Source organism: Camelus ferus, chromosome 2 (assembly GCF_009834535.1).
Source record: "Camelus ferus isolate YT-003-E chromosome 2, BCGSAC_Cfer_1.0, whole genome shotgun sequence".
NCBI classification, from domain to species: domain Eukaryota; kingdom Metazoa; phylum Chordata; class Mammalia; order Artiodactyla; family Camelidae; genus Camelus; species Camelus ferus.
In genome coordinates this window covers 39,938,983-39,955,218 of record NC_045697.1, presented here as the reverse complement: position 1 = coordinate 39,955,218, position 16,236 = coordinate 39,938,983, and the positions used below count along the sequence as shown (strand labels likewise).

Sequence of the window (16,236 nt, the reverse complement as noted above, 5' to 3'; positions counted from 1 at the left end):
GATGCAGCTGGAAACATCAGTTACAAGCAGATCATAGAGGGCCTTAAATTATACACAAATGATTTTGTGTTTATATTTTCTGTAGCAATAGGCCTACAACCATTAAAAAAGCAAGTGATGTAACCAGAACTGTGTTTTGTGCAGTTTACTCTTAGGAGAGCATAAAAGATTGATTAGAGATGCCAGACATTAGAGATATAGACATAAGAGATGTTATTGCAAAAGAACTGAACTAGGTTAGGAGTGGCAGAGATATAAAGTGGATAGCAAATGAGATGTTGCTGATATGAGCTTACATCCTTCAGCAACTAATTGATTAGGGGAGAATTTTGCAATGGGGGCGGAATATACGATGAATTGGAATTTTCTAGATGGAAGGGTTGTGAGGATGTGCCCATAGAGGGCACAAGAGCAGAGATCAGGGACTAAAAAGTGTGTAAAAAATTAATAAATAGAAACAATGGAGTTGGAAGACCAGAAGGGGGAGCTCTCAGAGCCCAATAGGAAGGGGAAAAGACTCCTTTCCTGGCAAGATCTTAGCCAATGAAAAGCCCTGGACTCTGTTTACTGTAGTCCTCCCAAACCCCTTTCCCTCTCTACAGAAATGTTCTCCTTCCCTTGCAGTGGGAGAACTTGCAAGTGGCTCACCGTGGTTGCAGACCCCGAACTGCTATTCTTCACTGATCCCAAGCAAAACCATCTTTGCTGAAGAAATATCTGGCAGTCTATTTGTTTCAGGTCAACAAGTATGTTATCGTAGAAACTGAATAGATTTTCTAGTCAAATTGGCCAGTGTTACGATCCTGCCACTGACATGCATGTAACTCTAAGCAAGTTAACCAAAACTCCCTGAGACTTGATTTCTTACCTACAAAACGGGAATAATAATAATACTCATTTTACATGATGGATGTACAGGATCCTTGGTACTTAGCTCTTTAGCATCCATCCCCCATTTCCTCCAGCAACATGCCCAGCTTTCATTTTGGAATCTGCCTATTCCTCACTCTTAGGACACATCCTTGGGTAAGATTCTTGGAGGCAGATCTGATTGGCCCAGGGGTGGACATGTGACCCATATCGGACCATTGAGAGCGTCATGGCTAAACACCAGGGTTACTGTTTGTGAGCAGATTCTCCACAGGCTGTGAAGCTGAGAGCTGGGTATAAAGTTTAGAGCTGCTGCTGTAACCCTCTTGCCACCTCAGAGGAGAGTCTGGAACTGTGGAGTACACTGCTTGGAGCAAGAGGCACAGTGACAAGATACAGAGAAATAGAGTCACTAGGACATTAGTCCTTGTAGGACATTAGCACGTCCTGAAATCAGCCATGCTGATGGACTTTTATGTGACTGTCAGAAGAGGCTAAGTTATGCTATCTGTGCAATAACAAATACCTCCCCAAAGCTCAGGAGTTTGCAACAACAAAGATTCATTTCTCATTTATGCTACATAGATTAGCTGCAACTTTGCTAGATTGTTGTTTTGATCTGAGACCCAGGCCACACAGCAATCTCTATTTGGAAAATCACCAGTGGTTGTAACAGAGGAAAAAGAGAGTAGGGAAAATAAGTACTGGCTCTTAAATCACCTGCCTGCTTGCATGTCATTGGCCAGAACAAATTCACACGCTCAAGCTTGACGCCATAGGGTGGAGAGGGGCAGCCAATATTTTTGAATAATATTAATGCAATCTACCAGTAGATTCCCTTTCTGCTTAAAGCAAGCTTAGGTTGTATTTTCTGGCACTGGCAACCAAAAGAACCTTAGCTGAGAAAAGCTAATGAAAGAATTAAATTAGTTTCTATAAAATAGTCAACATCTGGAAACATTCATAAATGGGGGCTACTATTTCCAAGCGTGTGAACACAGATGAATTGAGAATTATATCTGTCAATTTTTCTCAATTTAATTTATCCACTATCTCACAAACAGTTATTGAGTTCTTTTTATGTGGCACACTCTGTGGTGGGGACACAAGAGTAGTACAATACATTTAGTTTAGTTCTCCAGTAGATTTTTTTTTAAAGAAATAACTTAATATAAGGGCTTGGTGTCTTATGCTGATAGTGTCAAACTCTTATAGTTTGTGCCTGAGGAAAGTGATAAACATTTAGGAAATTACTATTCAGAAAAATGTTATATAAGGTATGTAGTGAAATGGAACCAGAAGTATGAATGCTATTCATTTACTCACCACTCATCAACCCGTTTGTCCAATACCTACATAACTTCTACCATGAGCTAGACACTCTTGAGGTAGAAAAACAAATAATGTTTATTCTCGTCTCTAGTGAACTTAAATGCAGGAGTAGAGAGAGGTGAGCTGAGAGTATAAATCATATGGATGTTATAATAATAAAAATGAAACAATAATGCTGATGATGGCTAACACTGTCACAGTCACCGATGACTGCCATTTTGCCAAACCTAAAGATCAACACTCAACCTTGCTTGACAAGCAATTGACAGAGTTAATCATTCCCTTATTCACTTATTTGTGCACACCACCCTTCCTGGTTTTCCTCCTAGGATCGGTGCTCTGTTACATGCTTAACACACTTATCCCTGGGTGATCTCACTTAGTCTTCTGGCTTTAAGTATCATCTCTACACTGATGACTCCCAGTTTTATGACCACCCCAATTTCTCTCCACAACTCCAGAATGATTGATCTTATTGCCTCCTTGTATAACAAGCATCGCAGTTATTACCAGACTGGACTCCTGACCCATCAGCCCCAAATTGGTGCCTCCCTCAGAGTTTGCACCTCAGGAAAGGGTACCACCATTCACCCCAGTTGTTCAGGCCAACCTTGTAGTGACCCTAATCCCCTTCCTACCTTCCTCCTACTTCCACTCCATCAGCAAATCTGTGGATTCTGACTTCTGAAACATCTTGAATGTGACCGTTTTTTCTTTCCTCCCCTCCAGGATATCACCTTAGTCCCAGTGTCATCCTTCTGACCTGGACTCTGACAGCAGCCTCCCCTGCCTTTTCTGCTTCCGTTTTTGTTCTATTATTTTCTATGGCAGCCAAAATGACTCTTTTAAAATGAAAGTCAGATCATATCACTTCTCACAATTCAAAAGGCTCCAAGTGCTCCACGTCGTGCTCCACGTCACGCTCCACGTCACCCTCCACCGTTAGATATGAACATGACTCACTACCTCATTTCCTCATTTTCCAGGTCCCCTTGCCTCTGCTCAAATGTCACTTCCCTGATATTCTATCAAAAAATCCTAGTTCCTTCTGCCCCGCCCTCTCTTTCTTTACTGTTTTGTTTTTCTTCACGTTGCCACTTGACATTATACCAAATACGTATTTATCTGTTTATAAATAGGAGAATGCAAGCACCATGAGGATTTTGCACTTCCAGCGCCAAAAACAGTCTGTAAGCGGGTTGGCACACAGGTACTTTCGTTAAGTACTCTAGGCATTATTCTAACACAATATTATTATCTATTAAATTATCCTAACATATTAGATTTGCTGTATTACTGTCTACATTTTATAGACGTGGTGGCATCGTTAAGTAACTGGCCCAGAGTCACACAGCTTTTAAGCGACTTAGCTAGGACATAAATCCAGGCGCTCTTCCTCCCGGGGTCCCTCTGCACCTTAGCACTTGGCGTCTCCTATTTGATTCCCAAACTCCATTCGCGCGGAGGCGTCAGGATGACGGGTGCCAGGGCAGTGCTGTGCGCGGAGGCGGTGGGAGGGAGCGAGTTGGACCTATAACTGAGGCTGAAGAGGGCGCTGCTCACCCTGACTCTTCTGGACGTCAGCGCACTAGACTTTGGGAGTCACTAGACTTTCGGAGCCCAGAAGGCAGAGCCGACAGACCTCAGCAGGCGTCCGGGCACGAGAGCGGGATGTACTTCTGCTGGGGCGCCGGGCGGCTGCGCCGGGAACAAGCGGGCCCGGGGGCCAACGCGCTGCTGCAGGCGGCCAGCGGGGAGCATCACTCGCTGCTGCTGCTGAGCGACGGCTCTGTCCAGTCGTGCGGGGACAACAGCCGGGGCCAGCTGGGCCGCAGGGGCGCGCCGCGCGGGAAGCAGCCAGGTGAGCGCCGGGACGCAGGTGAGAGGCACGGGGCCGGGCAGGTGGCGGTGCTGGGAGCCGTGGGTCCGCGGGACAGCCGCAGACGGCAGAACGGGGCTCACCGCCGCCTGCGGGCAGTCCTGTCGGTTTCGTTTCCTGGACGCGCCTCGGGTTTGTTTCGGTTTCCAGGAGTTTTATCTTTAGAAGGAAACTGAAAGCCGAACTAAACTGGACCGCGTACCTCTGTACAGAGGTGCCTTTCGTGACCAGTCCTTAACTATAAGAATCTATCTGGAACAGGGTGACCTTCCAAACGTGGTTTGTGGTTTGGTCACCTGTAACTCCCTCAGAAATACCCTTGGGCGTCTTTTTCCTTAAAGTTAAAAAAAAAAAAAATATATATATATATATATATATATATATATATATATATATATATATATAATTTTTTAACATTTTTCCTATTATTGATTATTGTAGAAACACAGGGAAAGAAATCGCCTATTATTCTAACACCGAAAGACAACTAATATTTTGATGCATTTCTTTTTTGCCTTTTTTCTATTATATAGTTAACCTTGATAAAATCATGTCATTATACAGTTTGTATATGCAGAATTTACACAACTCTGTAAACTGAGTTTTCACCAAACATAGTATCATGAATATATTGCCCCTTTATTATATATTTTTTGAAAATAAATTTTAAATTGTGTAATGTTCTAGGCTCTGAGAATACAATTTAATTTTCCTTTTGTGGAATTAAGTTTTTTTCTCATTAGGGGCTTTTATAAATAATACTATGATTGACATATTGTAAGTAAATATTTGACCAAATTTCTGATTACTTATTTAGAATAAATTCCAAGAGTTGTGTCTGGGAGGAAAAACTTTTCCTCTACCCTCTTAGTTCTTGTCATGAGGGCCTGTGAACTAAACTGACAAAGACAGATTAACAAGAAAAAAACTTACAATTTTATTAATATTTTATGTGCACAGGAATTCACAGAAAAGAAGTGAAACTCAAGAAGTGGTTAGACTTAGGAGCTTATCTGCTATTTTAACAAAAAACAGGGGATTTGGATTTTGAGGGATGATCAATTGTGGGGAAGTGGCTTTGAAATAAACGGGGGAAACTAATGGACGATAAGGGGTTATTTTGCTAAGAGCTGTTTATGCAGACTCATCTCAGTGACATCTCTGGTGATAATGGTGATAAGAGTCACTCTTCTCTTCCTGGTATGGAAGGGGGAAGGTCTTTACAAGTGGAATTTATGCCACCTTCACAAATCTATGCTTTTAAATTGGCAAGAGGAAGGCAGAGAACTCTTCCTGCATCTGTTGATTCTCAGTTGCCTTCAGTTCAAAATAATCCTTATGCCAAAGTGGCATGTGTGGGGTGGCATATCCTTCTCTTCCTCAGGTGGAAATGACGGACAACATGGTTCTTAATGCCAAATTGTTCTCCAGGAAGAAGGTACCAGTTTCTACCTCCATGAGTGTATGAATCTTTGGGAATTTTTTTCTTGTTACATAGTTTGAGGAGTAAATCATTGAAAAGGATAAGATCGCAAGATTAAAAAATAAAAAGAAACTTAAGTACTAACAAAAACTTTACTGGTAATGATGCACTTAACTCCAAACCTCTAATAATTCAGAGACAAACACGTTGGGAGAACAGTTTATATTGTCTTGTAGGAAAATGTGATCAGGTTTTAATTTGTGGACATACTTGACCCATCCTCAGGCGTATTACTGCACTCTTCATTGTAAGAGGGTCTGGCATTTGCCTCTCACACACAGGCAGGCTCCCTGCCTGTTTCTTCCTGAGCAAAGGATTCACTGTTCTCACTGGTCAGGGCTGGGAGTTGAGAGGAGTGGAGGAGAGGTGATCCCATCTTCTCCCTGGCTCCCTTTATCTGCCTGCATTTTGCCTCCACTGTCATAGAGAAATGTTAGGCCAAGTATCAAGGCCTTGCAGGTTCCCCTCCTACACGTGCCCACCCTTTTGAATAGCAGCTTTGTTTTCATAAAGACAGTGTCACACACTGAGCCTATTTCTTTCACACCTTTGGGGTAAACTTTAGGCCTTGATTTAAGAGTCATTGGAATCTTAAAAAAAAAAAAAAAGACACAATTTCTATTTACAAACCAAAAACAGACTCATGGACATAGGAAACAAACTGTGGTCACCAAAGGGGAAAGGTCGGGGAGGGATAAATTAGGGGCTGGGGACTGACAGACACACATTACTATGTATAAAGTAGGTAAACAAGAACCTACTGTATAGCACAGGGAACTGTATTCAGTTTCTTGTAATAACTAACAGATAATGGAAAAGAATCTGAAAAGAAAAAAAATGTGTATATATATATAACTGAATCGCTTTACTGTACACCTGAAACTAACATTGTAGATCAACTATACTTCAATAATTTTTTTTAAAAAAGTCATTGCAAGGGATGAGAAATCCCAGTGACCCTTCTCTTTGAAGAAAAGTACTTTCTTGAACTTGGTATTAAATTAACAATCTTGCGGGGGGGCGGTTATTTTGTTTTCTTTCCTAAAGAACCAATTCCAGCGTTGGAAACTCTTCATGTTGCTCTTGTGAGCTGTGGAAAGGAGCACTCCCTGGCTGTCTGTCGTAAAGGAAGGGTCTTCGCATGGGGAGCTGGTTCTGATGGACAGCTGGGAACTGGAGAATTTAAGGAAATAAATTTCATCCCTAAGTAAGTATCTTAATTCATTTAGTGTTTTTGAGTTTCTGTGCCAGGCACCATACAAGATGCCAGGGGACAAAAATGACTATGACAGACACAGTCCCTAACCTCAAGGGTTACAGTGTAGTGAGAGAAGGAGGCTGGAAAAAACATGTAACACTAATTATTAGTTAATTGGAGTCCTGTGAAGGAGAAGGACAGGTTGAAGTGAGAACTTGTGACCCTTTGATCTTACTCTTATGTACTGGAAATAACCGTGGGCCCACTTGGTGGTGTAAAGATTATTTTAAAGTGAAAATATTTGAGTTTCAGAAGATGCACCGAGACCTCTTATCTGACCAAAACAGAGTCTCCTGAAAATACATCTGCTGTTAATCCTCTTTGGAGGGAGTTTCCTCTGAATTCAGCTGTTGTGAAGACAGGCTGCCCAATCAGCATCAAAAAAGCCCAATAGAGGTGGGAAGGGACAGACTGGGAGTTTAAAATTTGTAGATACTGACAGGCATATGCAGAACAAATAAACAAGATAATACTGTATAGCACAGGGAAATATATACAAGTTCTTGTGGTAGCTCACAGCGAAAAAAAATGTGACAATGAATATGTGTATGTTCATGTATAACTGAAAAATTGTAGGCTACACTGGAATTTGATACAACATTGTAAAATGACTATAACTCAATAAAAAAAGTTAAAAAAAAAAAAAAAACGCCAATAGAGCCTTCCATACGCTTCCATTGAAACCCTAAATCCCCACTCCTTTTCCTCAGTTGATATATATAAACCTTTACTCAGGCTATGGCACAAATTTTCCATTCCTTGGAGTGCCCATCCGTACGTATAAATAAACTTTTGTCTTTTTTCCTGTTAGTCTATTGTCAGTTAATTTGCAGGTCCCCAGTCATTGGGCACAAGTTGGAAGAGGAAAGGTTTTCCTCCCAACATAACCTTTTGCCTTGTCATAAGCTGCTGGATCCTAATACTTTACTTAGTAAAATCCGGGGGAAAATCATATCCTCACACACAGCTTCTTAGGCCAAATTATATAACAGGCAGTCTGAATTGTGTGTTCATGGATTATGTACATTGGGAATTTTCAAAAGCATGTTTTTTTAATAGTAGGAAGTTATCTCTCGTTACTTTCTCTTGCCATTAAATTGTATAAGAGATCACTGTGGCTTGGAGGAAAGAGCACTGAACTTGGGATGAAAAGACTAAGATTTAAGTCTAGTTCTACAGCCTGATACCAATTGACCCCTTTGAGTTCTCCTAGGTTCAACCATATGAAATTGCTGATAGTTATGTTTTTGATGCACAAATATGGCAATTTAATAGGAATCAACCTAATGGTTTCTTTAATGGTTTCTTTATCTCACAGGGCTCAGGTTAGGTGATGCAGGTGACAGTGCTCTATAAATTCTAAAGCCCTGTGCTGTATGTGTATGAAGAAATTTCTCTTTTTTTAGGCTGATAAGGATAGGATAAAAGTTAGTACATTATAGAATGCATTACAAGTCTAATAAAAATCACTTTTGCATTATATATTGCTTTGGGTTCTGCCCTGTACCTTTGTACATGTTGATGTCATGTTAAAAACAGTTTGAGGGCTTTGGAATAATTGTATTGTAGAAATACAAGAAAATAAAAAATTTCCCCTATACACGTGGGATAGTTTTGACATATTGGTGACCAACTGTAAAGAAGGATTAATAGAGTTTGTATCATTTTTATTATAGGAAGATAAAAACTCTGACTGGTATAAAAATTATACAAGTTTCCTGTGGACACTACCACTCCCTGGCATTATCAGAAGGTAAAAATGGCTTCTTGGATCTCCTAAGTGTCATTAGGAAGTGATTTTTTGAGTACTAATGGTACATGTTGATTTTTAATGCTTTGGGGTTCATTTTGATGCATTTAGAGTTAAAAAGAAAACTTAGGTATAATAACATAAAAGTCTGAGATGTGCTGGCATTTCTCTGGGTAAATAATTAAGCATTAGAGGGGGAAGGAGGGTATAGCTTAGTGGTAGAGTGCATGCCTAGCATGCATGAGGTCCTGGGTTCAATCCCCAGGACTGCCATTAAAAAATAAATAAATAAATAAACCTGATTACTTTCTCCCCCTTAAAAAAAATAATTAATCATTAGATGAGCCTGATTTTTGACCTCATGTAAATTATCCATCTCTGGTCAAATTCAACGTAAAGTATTGTTGGTTTTTTCCCTCCCCAGAGTATTTATTGAATGCTTACAATGTTTCCAGCAAAGAGGAGATAGCAGTGAATAAACCCAGGACCCTACTTTCATGGAGCTTATATTCTGGGGGGATGTAGGGGAAGTGTGCCTTAAACACACAGCCGAGTATCTGTGAGGAATAACAGGTAAGGGCATGGAGAGAAGTGAGGAACAAAGAGGCGATGTGAATAGAGACCGAAAAGAAAGGAGAGAGAGAGAGAGACATGATGCTGAGCCCGTGGTCCAGCGAAGAATGATCCAGATGCACGGCCATGCCCAGTGGGATGCTCAGGAGCAGCAGAGGGACCTGGAGAAGGAGCCAGGGGAGATAAGGTCTGAGGAGTGGTTGTGGGGATACTGGTGACGTGAGGCTTCTGACCTGTTGTGAGAAGAGGCCTTTTATTGGGAATGCAAGCTCCTAAGGGTTCCATCTGACTTATATTTTTCAAAGAGCACTCTGGCTGCTCTTTGGAGAAGAAAGAGCTTTGCTGGGAGCAAAGATGGAATCTGGGAGCCCAGTGAGGTGCTGTTAAAATTTTCCAGGAGAGAAGTGATGGCAACCAGGGAACTAAGGTGGGAACAGTAGGGAGGTGAGAAGTGGTTGGATCCCAGATAGATTTTGAAGAGAGAGGCTCTAGTATTTGCTGGGTTGAAGGGTGTAAAAGAAAGAGAAGAGTCAACGCTGGCTCCAAGATTTTTGGCCTGAGCAGCTGAAAGGTCATGGTGACCCTTAGCTGAGAGGGAGAAGAAGGGTGGAGAAGAAGGGACTTTTAAAGGTAACCTTGACCATCCTCTTGCCTTTAGTGAGAATATTTTAACTTCCTTTATCACTGTTTTATTCTTTAAAGACTTTTAGAATTAGGGTGGTAGTTTCTCCTTGAATTTGGCATTCCAGTGTGTTTGCTATTCTGAATTTGTCTTCCTTATTTTTTGTAGATGGTCAGGTGTTTTCATGGGGAAAGAACATCGATGGGCAGCTGGGCCTGGGATCGGAGTTCCCCTCCCAAGCCAGCCCGCAGAGGGTGAGGTCCCTGGAGGGGATCCCGCTGGCGCAGGTGGCTGCAGGAGGGGCCCACAGCTTTGCCCTGTCTCTCTCTGGGACTTCATTTGGCTGGGGAAGCAACAGTGCAGGGCAGCTCGCCCTCCGCAGGAGTAAAGTCCCAGGTAACGAGATAGTCTTGAATTTGTAGTCAGTCATGCTTTCTTTCTAGTTGGAAGACCAGCTCAGCAAAGGGTACTCTCAAAGGTTTAAACAGTGGTTCTCAAACTTTGTGACACATTAGAATCACCTTGGGAGCTATATCAACTTTGATTCCTGCTGTAGCAAATGACCACAAACTTAGTGGTTTAAAACAACGTAAATTTATTATCTCCTAGTTCTGATGGTGAAAAGTCTAATGTAGGTCTCACTGGGTTAAAGATCAAAGTGTCTGCAGGGCTGCATTCCTTTCTGGAGGCTGGAGGGGGATGGACTATTTTCTTGCCTTTGCCAGCTTCTAGAAGCACCCTCATTCTTGACTCATAGCTCCCTTTCTTCTCTAAAGCGAGCAGTGGCTGGTTAAGTCTTCTTCAAGTCACATTACTCTGACGTTGACTCTTCTGCCTCCCTTTTCCTCAGTTAAAGGACCCTTGTGACTACCTTGGGCCCACCTGGATAATCCAGGCTGAAGTCAACTGATTAGCAACCTTAATTCTATCTGCTTCCTTATCGCCCCTTTGCCACATAACCTAACATGTTCACGGGCTCTGGGAAAAGAACATGGGCATCTTTGGAACGCCATTATTCTGTCTACTTTAAGAATGTTTAAAAATCCCAATGCCCAGGTTGGACCCCAGACCAATTAAATCAGAATGTCTGGGGATGCAGGCATCAGTCACCACTAAGGGCCCCACAGGGGATTCCAATGTACAGCCAAGTTGGGGAACCACTATTTTAGAAGACTGCTAGCAGGAGGGGAAACAACCAGTTTCTCTGGCAACCTTTCAACAAAACTCCCCGTGAAGTCTTCCCCATGAATGCCTCTGTTAATTTCTTCACATTTGGCTCACATGTATTTAGTGCCTGCTATGTGCCAGTACCAGGCTGAACTCTTACATCTCATTGCATTTAACATTATCAATGTACTGTATAGCACAGGGGAAAATATACAAGATCTTGTGGTAGCTCATAGAGAAAAAAAAATGTGACAGTGAATATATATATGTTCATGTATGCCAGAAAAATTGTGCTCTACACTAGAATTTGACACAATATTGTAAAATAACTATTACTCAATTTAAAAATCTAAAAAAAAGTGTATATATAACATTATCAATGTAAATAAGTCCTCTTAATTTTTCCATTATTTTTGCATATTTGCAGAACATTTATTATGTGATAGAAATGAATACAACATGATGGAAATATGATTGGGAAGGAAGGTCTTAAAGCTTAGCTTTCTAGGCCAATAGCCTTAGTCATTTCAGAAGGTTAAACAGCTTTCAGAAATAAATGCTGAAGGACTGCTTTGCTTTGCTTTGCTTTGCTTTGCTTTGCTTTGCTTTGCTTTGCTTTTCTTTTCTTTTCTTTTCTTTTCTTTTCTTTTCTTTTCTTTTCTTTTCTTTTCTTTTCCAAAAGCAGGGCTTTCCCTCTGTTTTATAATACTTCTGATTGTTCACTTTTTAACTTATGTTAATGAATTATAGGATGATAAATATCTTAAAAGATAGAAAACCACGAAATTTGAGTCTGTTTCTTACATGCTAGAGATTTTGCTTTCTTTCAACAGCACAAAGCTACAGGCCTCGTTCAGTGGGAGCACTGAAGAGTCTTGGTGTGACTTATATCAGCTGCGGTTATGAGCACACTGCAGTGCTTACCCAGGTAATCCACAACGTCTTGGTATTTTTTTAAATCCCAGAGCAATGTTACCACAAGGTGCACGTACTGATTATTGTGGAAAGCAGTATGTGTATTGATATCTCAACATATCCATTCAGTACACAGATCTCTGAAGAGAAGTTAACCAAATATAAACCATGAAGATGTTAAGATCCTATATAGCAAAAGCTAATTGCAGTTTTAGAAAATACCTTTAGATACTTACTAAATTAGAAATATAGGAGCTAATCCTTTTAGCAGTTATTCATTTGTAATGTAGTTCTACACATGAAAAATATTATAAAAGCAACCAAGCAATCTTTACAGGTTTCAGTGGCCCACACTGCAGACTGGAACATTCTTTGTTCCACTTCTTGCTTAGCGCAGTTATGAGTCAGCTCCTGAATGTTTTTCCCTCTCTTTGCGCTGGCCATATGATACATCCCAATGGGATGGATTCCCTCCATAACTGTAACAAGTAGACTTGAAGTCTGTGTGGTTGAAATGTTTATTTAAAAACTAAATATCTAAAATAATTTGTGTTATTTGCTTTAAAAGCATGTTTGGATTATACTATTCTTAGTTGGCAGGAGAGATCTAGAATTGTTTTCATCTAGAATCATCTTTTGAAAAGAGATTTATTTTCAGAAAAATGCTCAAATAAATAAAGCAACCCTATACTTAAATGTTAGTGTTACCCTTGAACCAGTTAATTTGTCCATCCATTCATTCTACAGACACGTATTAAGTGCCTAGTTCTTAAGGGAATGCCAGTGAGTTTTTTCAAGTTTGATGTGTTAACTTTTCGTTCACTATTAGAAATAATAAATGTAGGACCCCTTCTCTTTGTATAGAGCTTTTATTTCCCACAGTGCTCTCATGTAACTCTCGTATGATGCTTAATCTTTTGGGTTTTAGTTACTTTTTTTTTTAACCGGAAATGAGTCTGATCCCTCCTTTTTTCAACAGGATGGGAAAGTGTTCACGTTTGGGGACAACAGCTATGGACAGCTGGGACACAGCCCCACTGCCGAGAAGCGAGGGCCGCAACTGGTGGAAAGAATTGAAGGCCTAGTTTCACAGATAGAATGTGGAAGGTAAACGGTTTGGCTCTTTTTTTAAGCATGAGTAGAAAAGTGTCATATTTTATTGCTTAGAAATGACTCATGTGGAGTGTTATCAAATCTTAAGACCCTAAAATACGTGATTTTTCTTTTTATACATCATTTTCCTTTCCTTCTTACAAATATAGTTTAACTTTTCTATTTGTTCTTCTTTATCCTAGACATTTCATTATTTAATAAGAATTTATTGGAAATCTACTGTGTATGGGCCACTTTACTAGGTGCTGGGGGGCAGGGGAGTTGGTTTATAAGAAAAACAGTGGTGCTTGCATACTTGTGTTGATCAGACAAAATTAGAGTGATCTCATGCGAGTAGAAGATGATGCATATTTGCATGTGTTTTCAGAGTTCTGCATAACCTAAGTTATGAGGGCACTTTAAATGTTACCTACCCAATTCAAACAAAAAAACTTACATTTAAAACACAAATGAGGGGGAGAGTATAGCTCAGTGGTAGAGCGCACGCTTAGCATGCAAGAGGTCCTGGGTTCAATCCCTAGTACCTCAAATAAAACCTAATTATCCACCCCACCCCCGCCAAAAAAAAAAAAAAAGAAAAAGAAAAAACAAACAAATAAAGCTAAAACACAAATGGTAGAAACCATTGTAAAGACCCATCAATAGTATTTTGCCTTTAAGGTTAGTAATAAGTTAATATTCACCTACCATTTGTTTAGCCACATGATTTAGTATCCTCCCACCCTGACATTGTGATGCAGGACCTGGTTACTTAATATAAGATAAATTTGTCATTTTCTGTTGAGACATCATCTTTCTCAGAACACCTGACTCATATTGAGTCTTCATTATAATATACTCTCTCTTCCACAGTTATCACACCCTTGCGTATGTCTACACCACTGGCCAGGTGGTGTCTTTTGGTCGTGGACCAAGTTGCACAAGCCACTCGCCTCATCCAGGGACTCCGGCAGAGAACTTTGACATTAGCTGCCTGATTTCTGCTGATGGTATGAATGGTCCCACCAATTCGTGATTTTGTGTTAATCCATGCCACTAGAGGAGAAATATTATTCAGTTTCCTTTCAAAGGAGCACATAGAACTGTGGTTCTCTTAGTACTGTTATTTTCCATTTGTATTATATGCATTTTTTTCTTATGCAGTGCTTCCTGGAGTATTTGGTAATCTTTTCTAAAGATTAAGGCATTACAAAAGAAGACCCCAAACCAGTTACTTAAGCATCAGAACAGTATATTTTAAAATATTTAGTCAAACCTATTGTAAAGCATGACAGCCTGGTTTCATTATGCAAGTGCATGAAAAATTAAATGTTAAGCTGAGTGAATATACAAGTAATCAGATAAAAATTAATCTTTTATGCTGTTTGTAGTCAAAATCCATTGCCAATAAATAAGTAAATTTAGCTTGGTAATACATTAGATTTTTTAAAAGACTACTTTTTAGAGCAGTTTTAGATTTACAATAAAAAATTTATTTTTTTTAAATAAGCATGGATTTATGACTTTCTTCTAGACCTTGTGGATGTTCAAGTCAAACACATTTTTGCTGGAACATATGCCGACTTTGTGACAACTTACCAGGTATCTATCACACTCTCTGTTTCTTTTAAAAATTATTTTTTCAGCAGTATTTGAAACATTGTATCACTTGTACATATTCAAAAGATCCTCTTTTTGAATATTTCTTAAAAAATATGATGTAATTCTCACTTCTTCATTTGGCTTCCTACCAGATACTAACCATGATAGTACCCATGAGTCAGCGATCAAAGTACTCCAAGTGGGTCAACCCATTTAGTCCTCATGTCAGCTCCAGTTGGCATTATTCCCCGCATTTTACACATGGAAACAACTGAGAGGTGGACTTATTCAGTTACACTGCCGAGAAGTGGCAGAGCTGGGCTCAAACTCAAGCAGCTCAGCTCCAAAGCTTACACTGTTACCCACCGTGCCGTGGTGCCCTCCTACTTGTCAACGGAGAGGATTTTATTCTTCTTCTTCCGAGCGAGTTCTGAAATGTTTGGAGACAAAAGTATATGTAGTTATTTTCATAATTTGTACTTTTTTCTATTATTGAGAATGTTTAAAACTTGACGTCCATATAGACTCTTACTGTATACCTTGGGACAGAAAATGGTCAGGGGTAAAGGTTTCTGTGCTGCTGGGGATGGTCAGGAGATTGAGCGTAGTTGCTCTATTACAGCCACCCGGTCCGCCAGTCGACAAAGGCCTCGTGCCTGAGGCTCTGTTCTGGGGGCTTGGGGTAAAGTGAATAATACAAACAGGGTTGTCCCTTTGGATTCCACAGGGAAGGACAGACAAGAAACACTTAAATGCAAAGTAAATACAGTTGTGTTAGAGAGTGAAAAGTCCTCTAAAGAAAATAAGACCTTTGAGACTGGTGGGGTGGGCTCCTTTAGAAATGTCAGCTAGCGAAGGCCTTGCAGAGCCTGTGACATGTGAGCAGAGATCGTAGCCAAACTTAGATCCAGAGAGCGTTCCAGGTTGAGGGTATTGCTCACAGAAAGGCCCTGGGGCAAGAAGTGTAGCATGTGCGAGGGGCAGAAAGGAAGCCCGGCAGGCAGAGCACAACAGGAGAGGATGAAAAGCTGTGTGAGGTGGGGTCCGGTGTGTGAGACTGGGTCAGTTCGAAATGTCCTTGGAGAGGAGACCCAGAGCCTTGGTTGGATGTCCAAATCTGGGTCTCAGGGAGGATGCTAGCGCTGGAATATAAACATGAGAGTTATTAAACTCTAGATGGTATTTAAAGTCGTGGCCTGGATAAAAGCTCACATGGAGAGTAGAAATGAGAAGAGAAGGAGTCCAGACCTGAGGGACTTCTCCATTTAGAGGTCAGGCAGTGAGGAGGACCTGGAAGAACTGAGCAGGACCAGTTTCTGAGGCAGAGGAAAACCAGGAAAGGGTGGCCCATCTAGACAAGAGAAGAAAGTATTTCGAGAAGGAGGAAGTGCCAAACCTGTGACATACTGCTGAGAGGTCAAGGAAGATGAACACAGAATTTGTTTTTGCTTTGTCAAGACTCAGTCGTCCCAGGAACAGAGGATGAAAGCGGACTGAGTGGGATGGGCAGAGAATAGATGGGGATAAGTGGAAACAAAGACTGTGATGGTTCTGAGAAGTTTTGTTGCGAAAGGGAGTAGAGGGCAGTGGGAGGGTTTCGTTGTTGTTTAGAGAAGTGATAGTAAGGTCTGTTTGTTCGCCAGGGAGAATGATCCAGTTCCGTAGGAGAAAGTGTCGAAGCGTGAGAAAGACT

The 16,236-nt window shown here is 40.7% G+C and overlaps 1 protein-coding gene across 4 annotated transcripts in view; it reads left to right on the top strand.

The window, feature by feature from the left end:
* The window catches only part of HERC6 (HECT and RLD domain containing E3 ubiquitin protein ligase family member 6), a 103,640-nt gene that overhangs the window by 55,413 nt on the left and 31,991 nt on the right, over positions 1-16,236 (top strand). For all 4 annotated transcript variants that reach the window (XM_032498214.1, XM_032498209.1, XM_032498212.1 and 1 more), the window contains 8 exons: positions 625-4,081; positions 6,612-6,771; positions 8,499-8,575; positions 9,936-10,163; positions 11,768-11,862; positions 12,829-12,956; positions 13,815-13,951; positions 14,476-14,543. In XM_032498214.1, coding sequence (XP_032354105.1) covers positions 3,874-4,081; positions 6,612-6,771; positions 8,499-8,575; positions 9,936-10,163; positions 11,768-11,862; positions 12,829-12,956; positions 13,815-13,951; positions 14,476-14,543 — 1,101 coding nt within the window. In that variant the 5' untranslated portion in view covers positions 625-3,873. The remainder of the gene's footprint in view (positions 1-624; positions 4,082-6,611; positions 6,772-8,498; positions 8,576-9,935; positions 10,164-11,767; positions 11,863-12,828; positions 12,957-13,814; positions 13,952-14,475; positions 14,544-16,236) is intronic.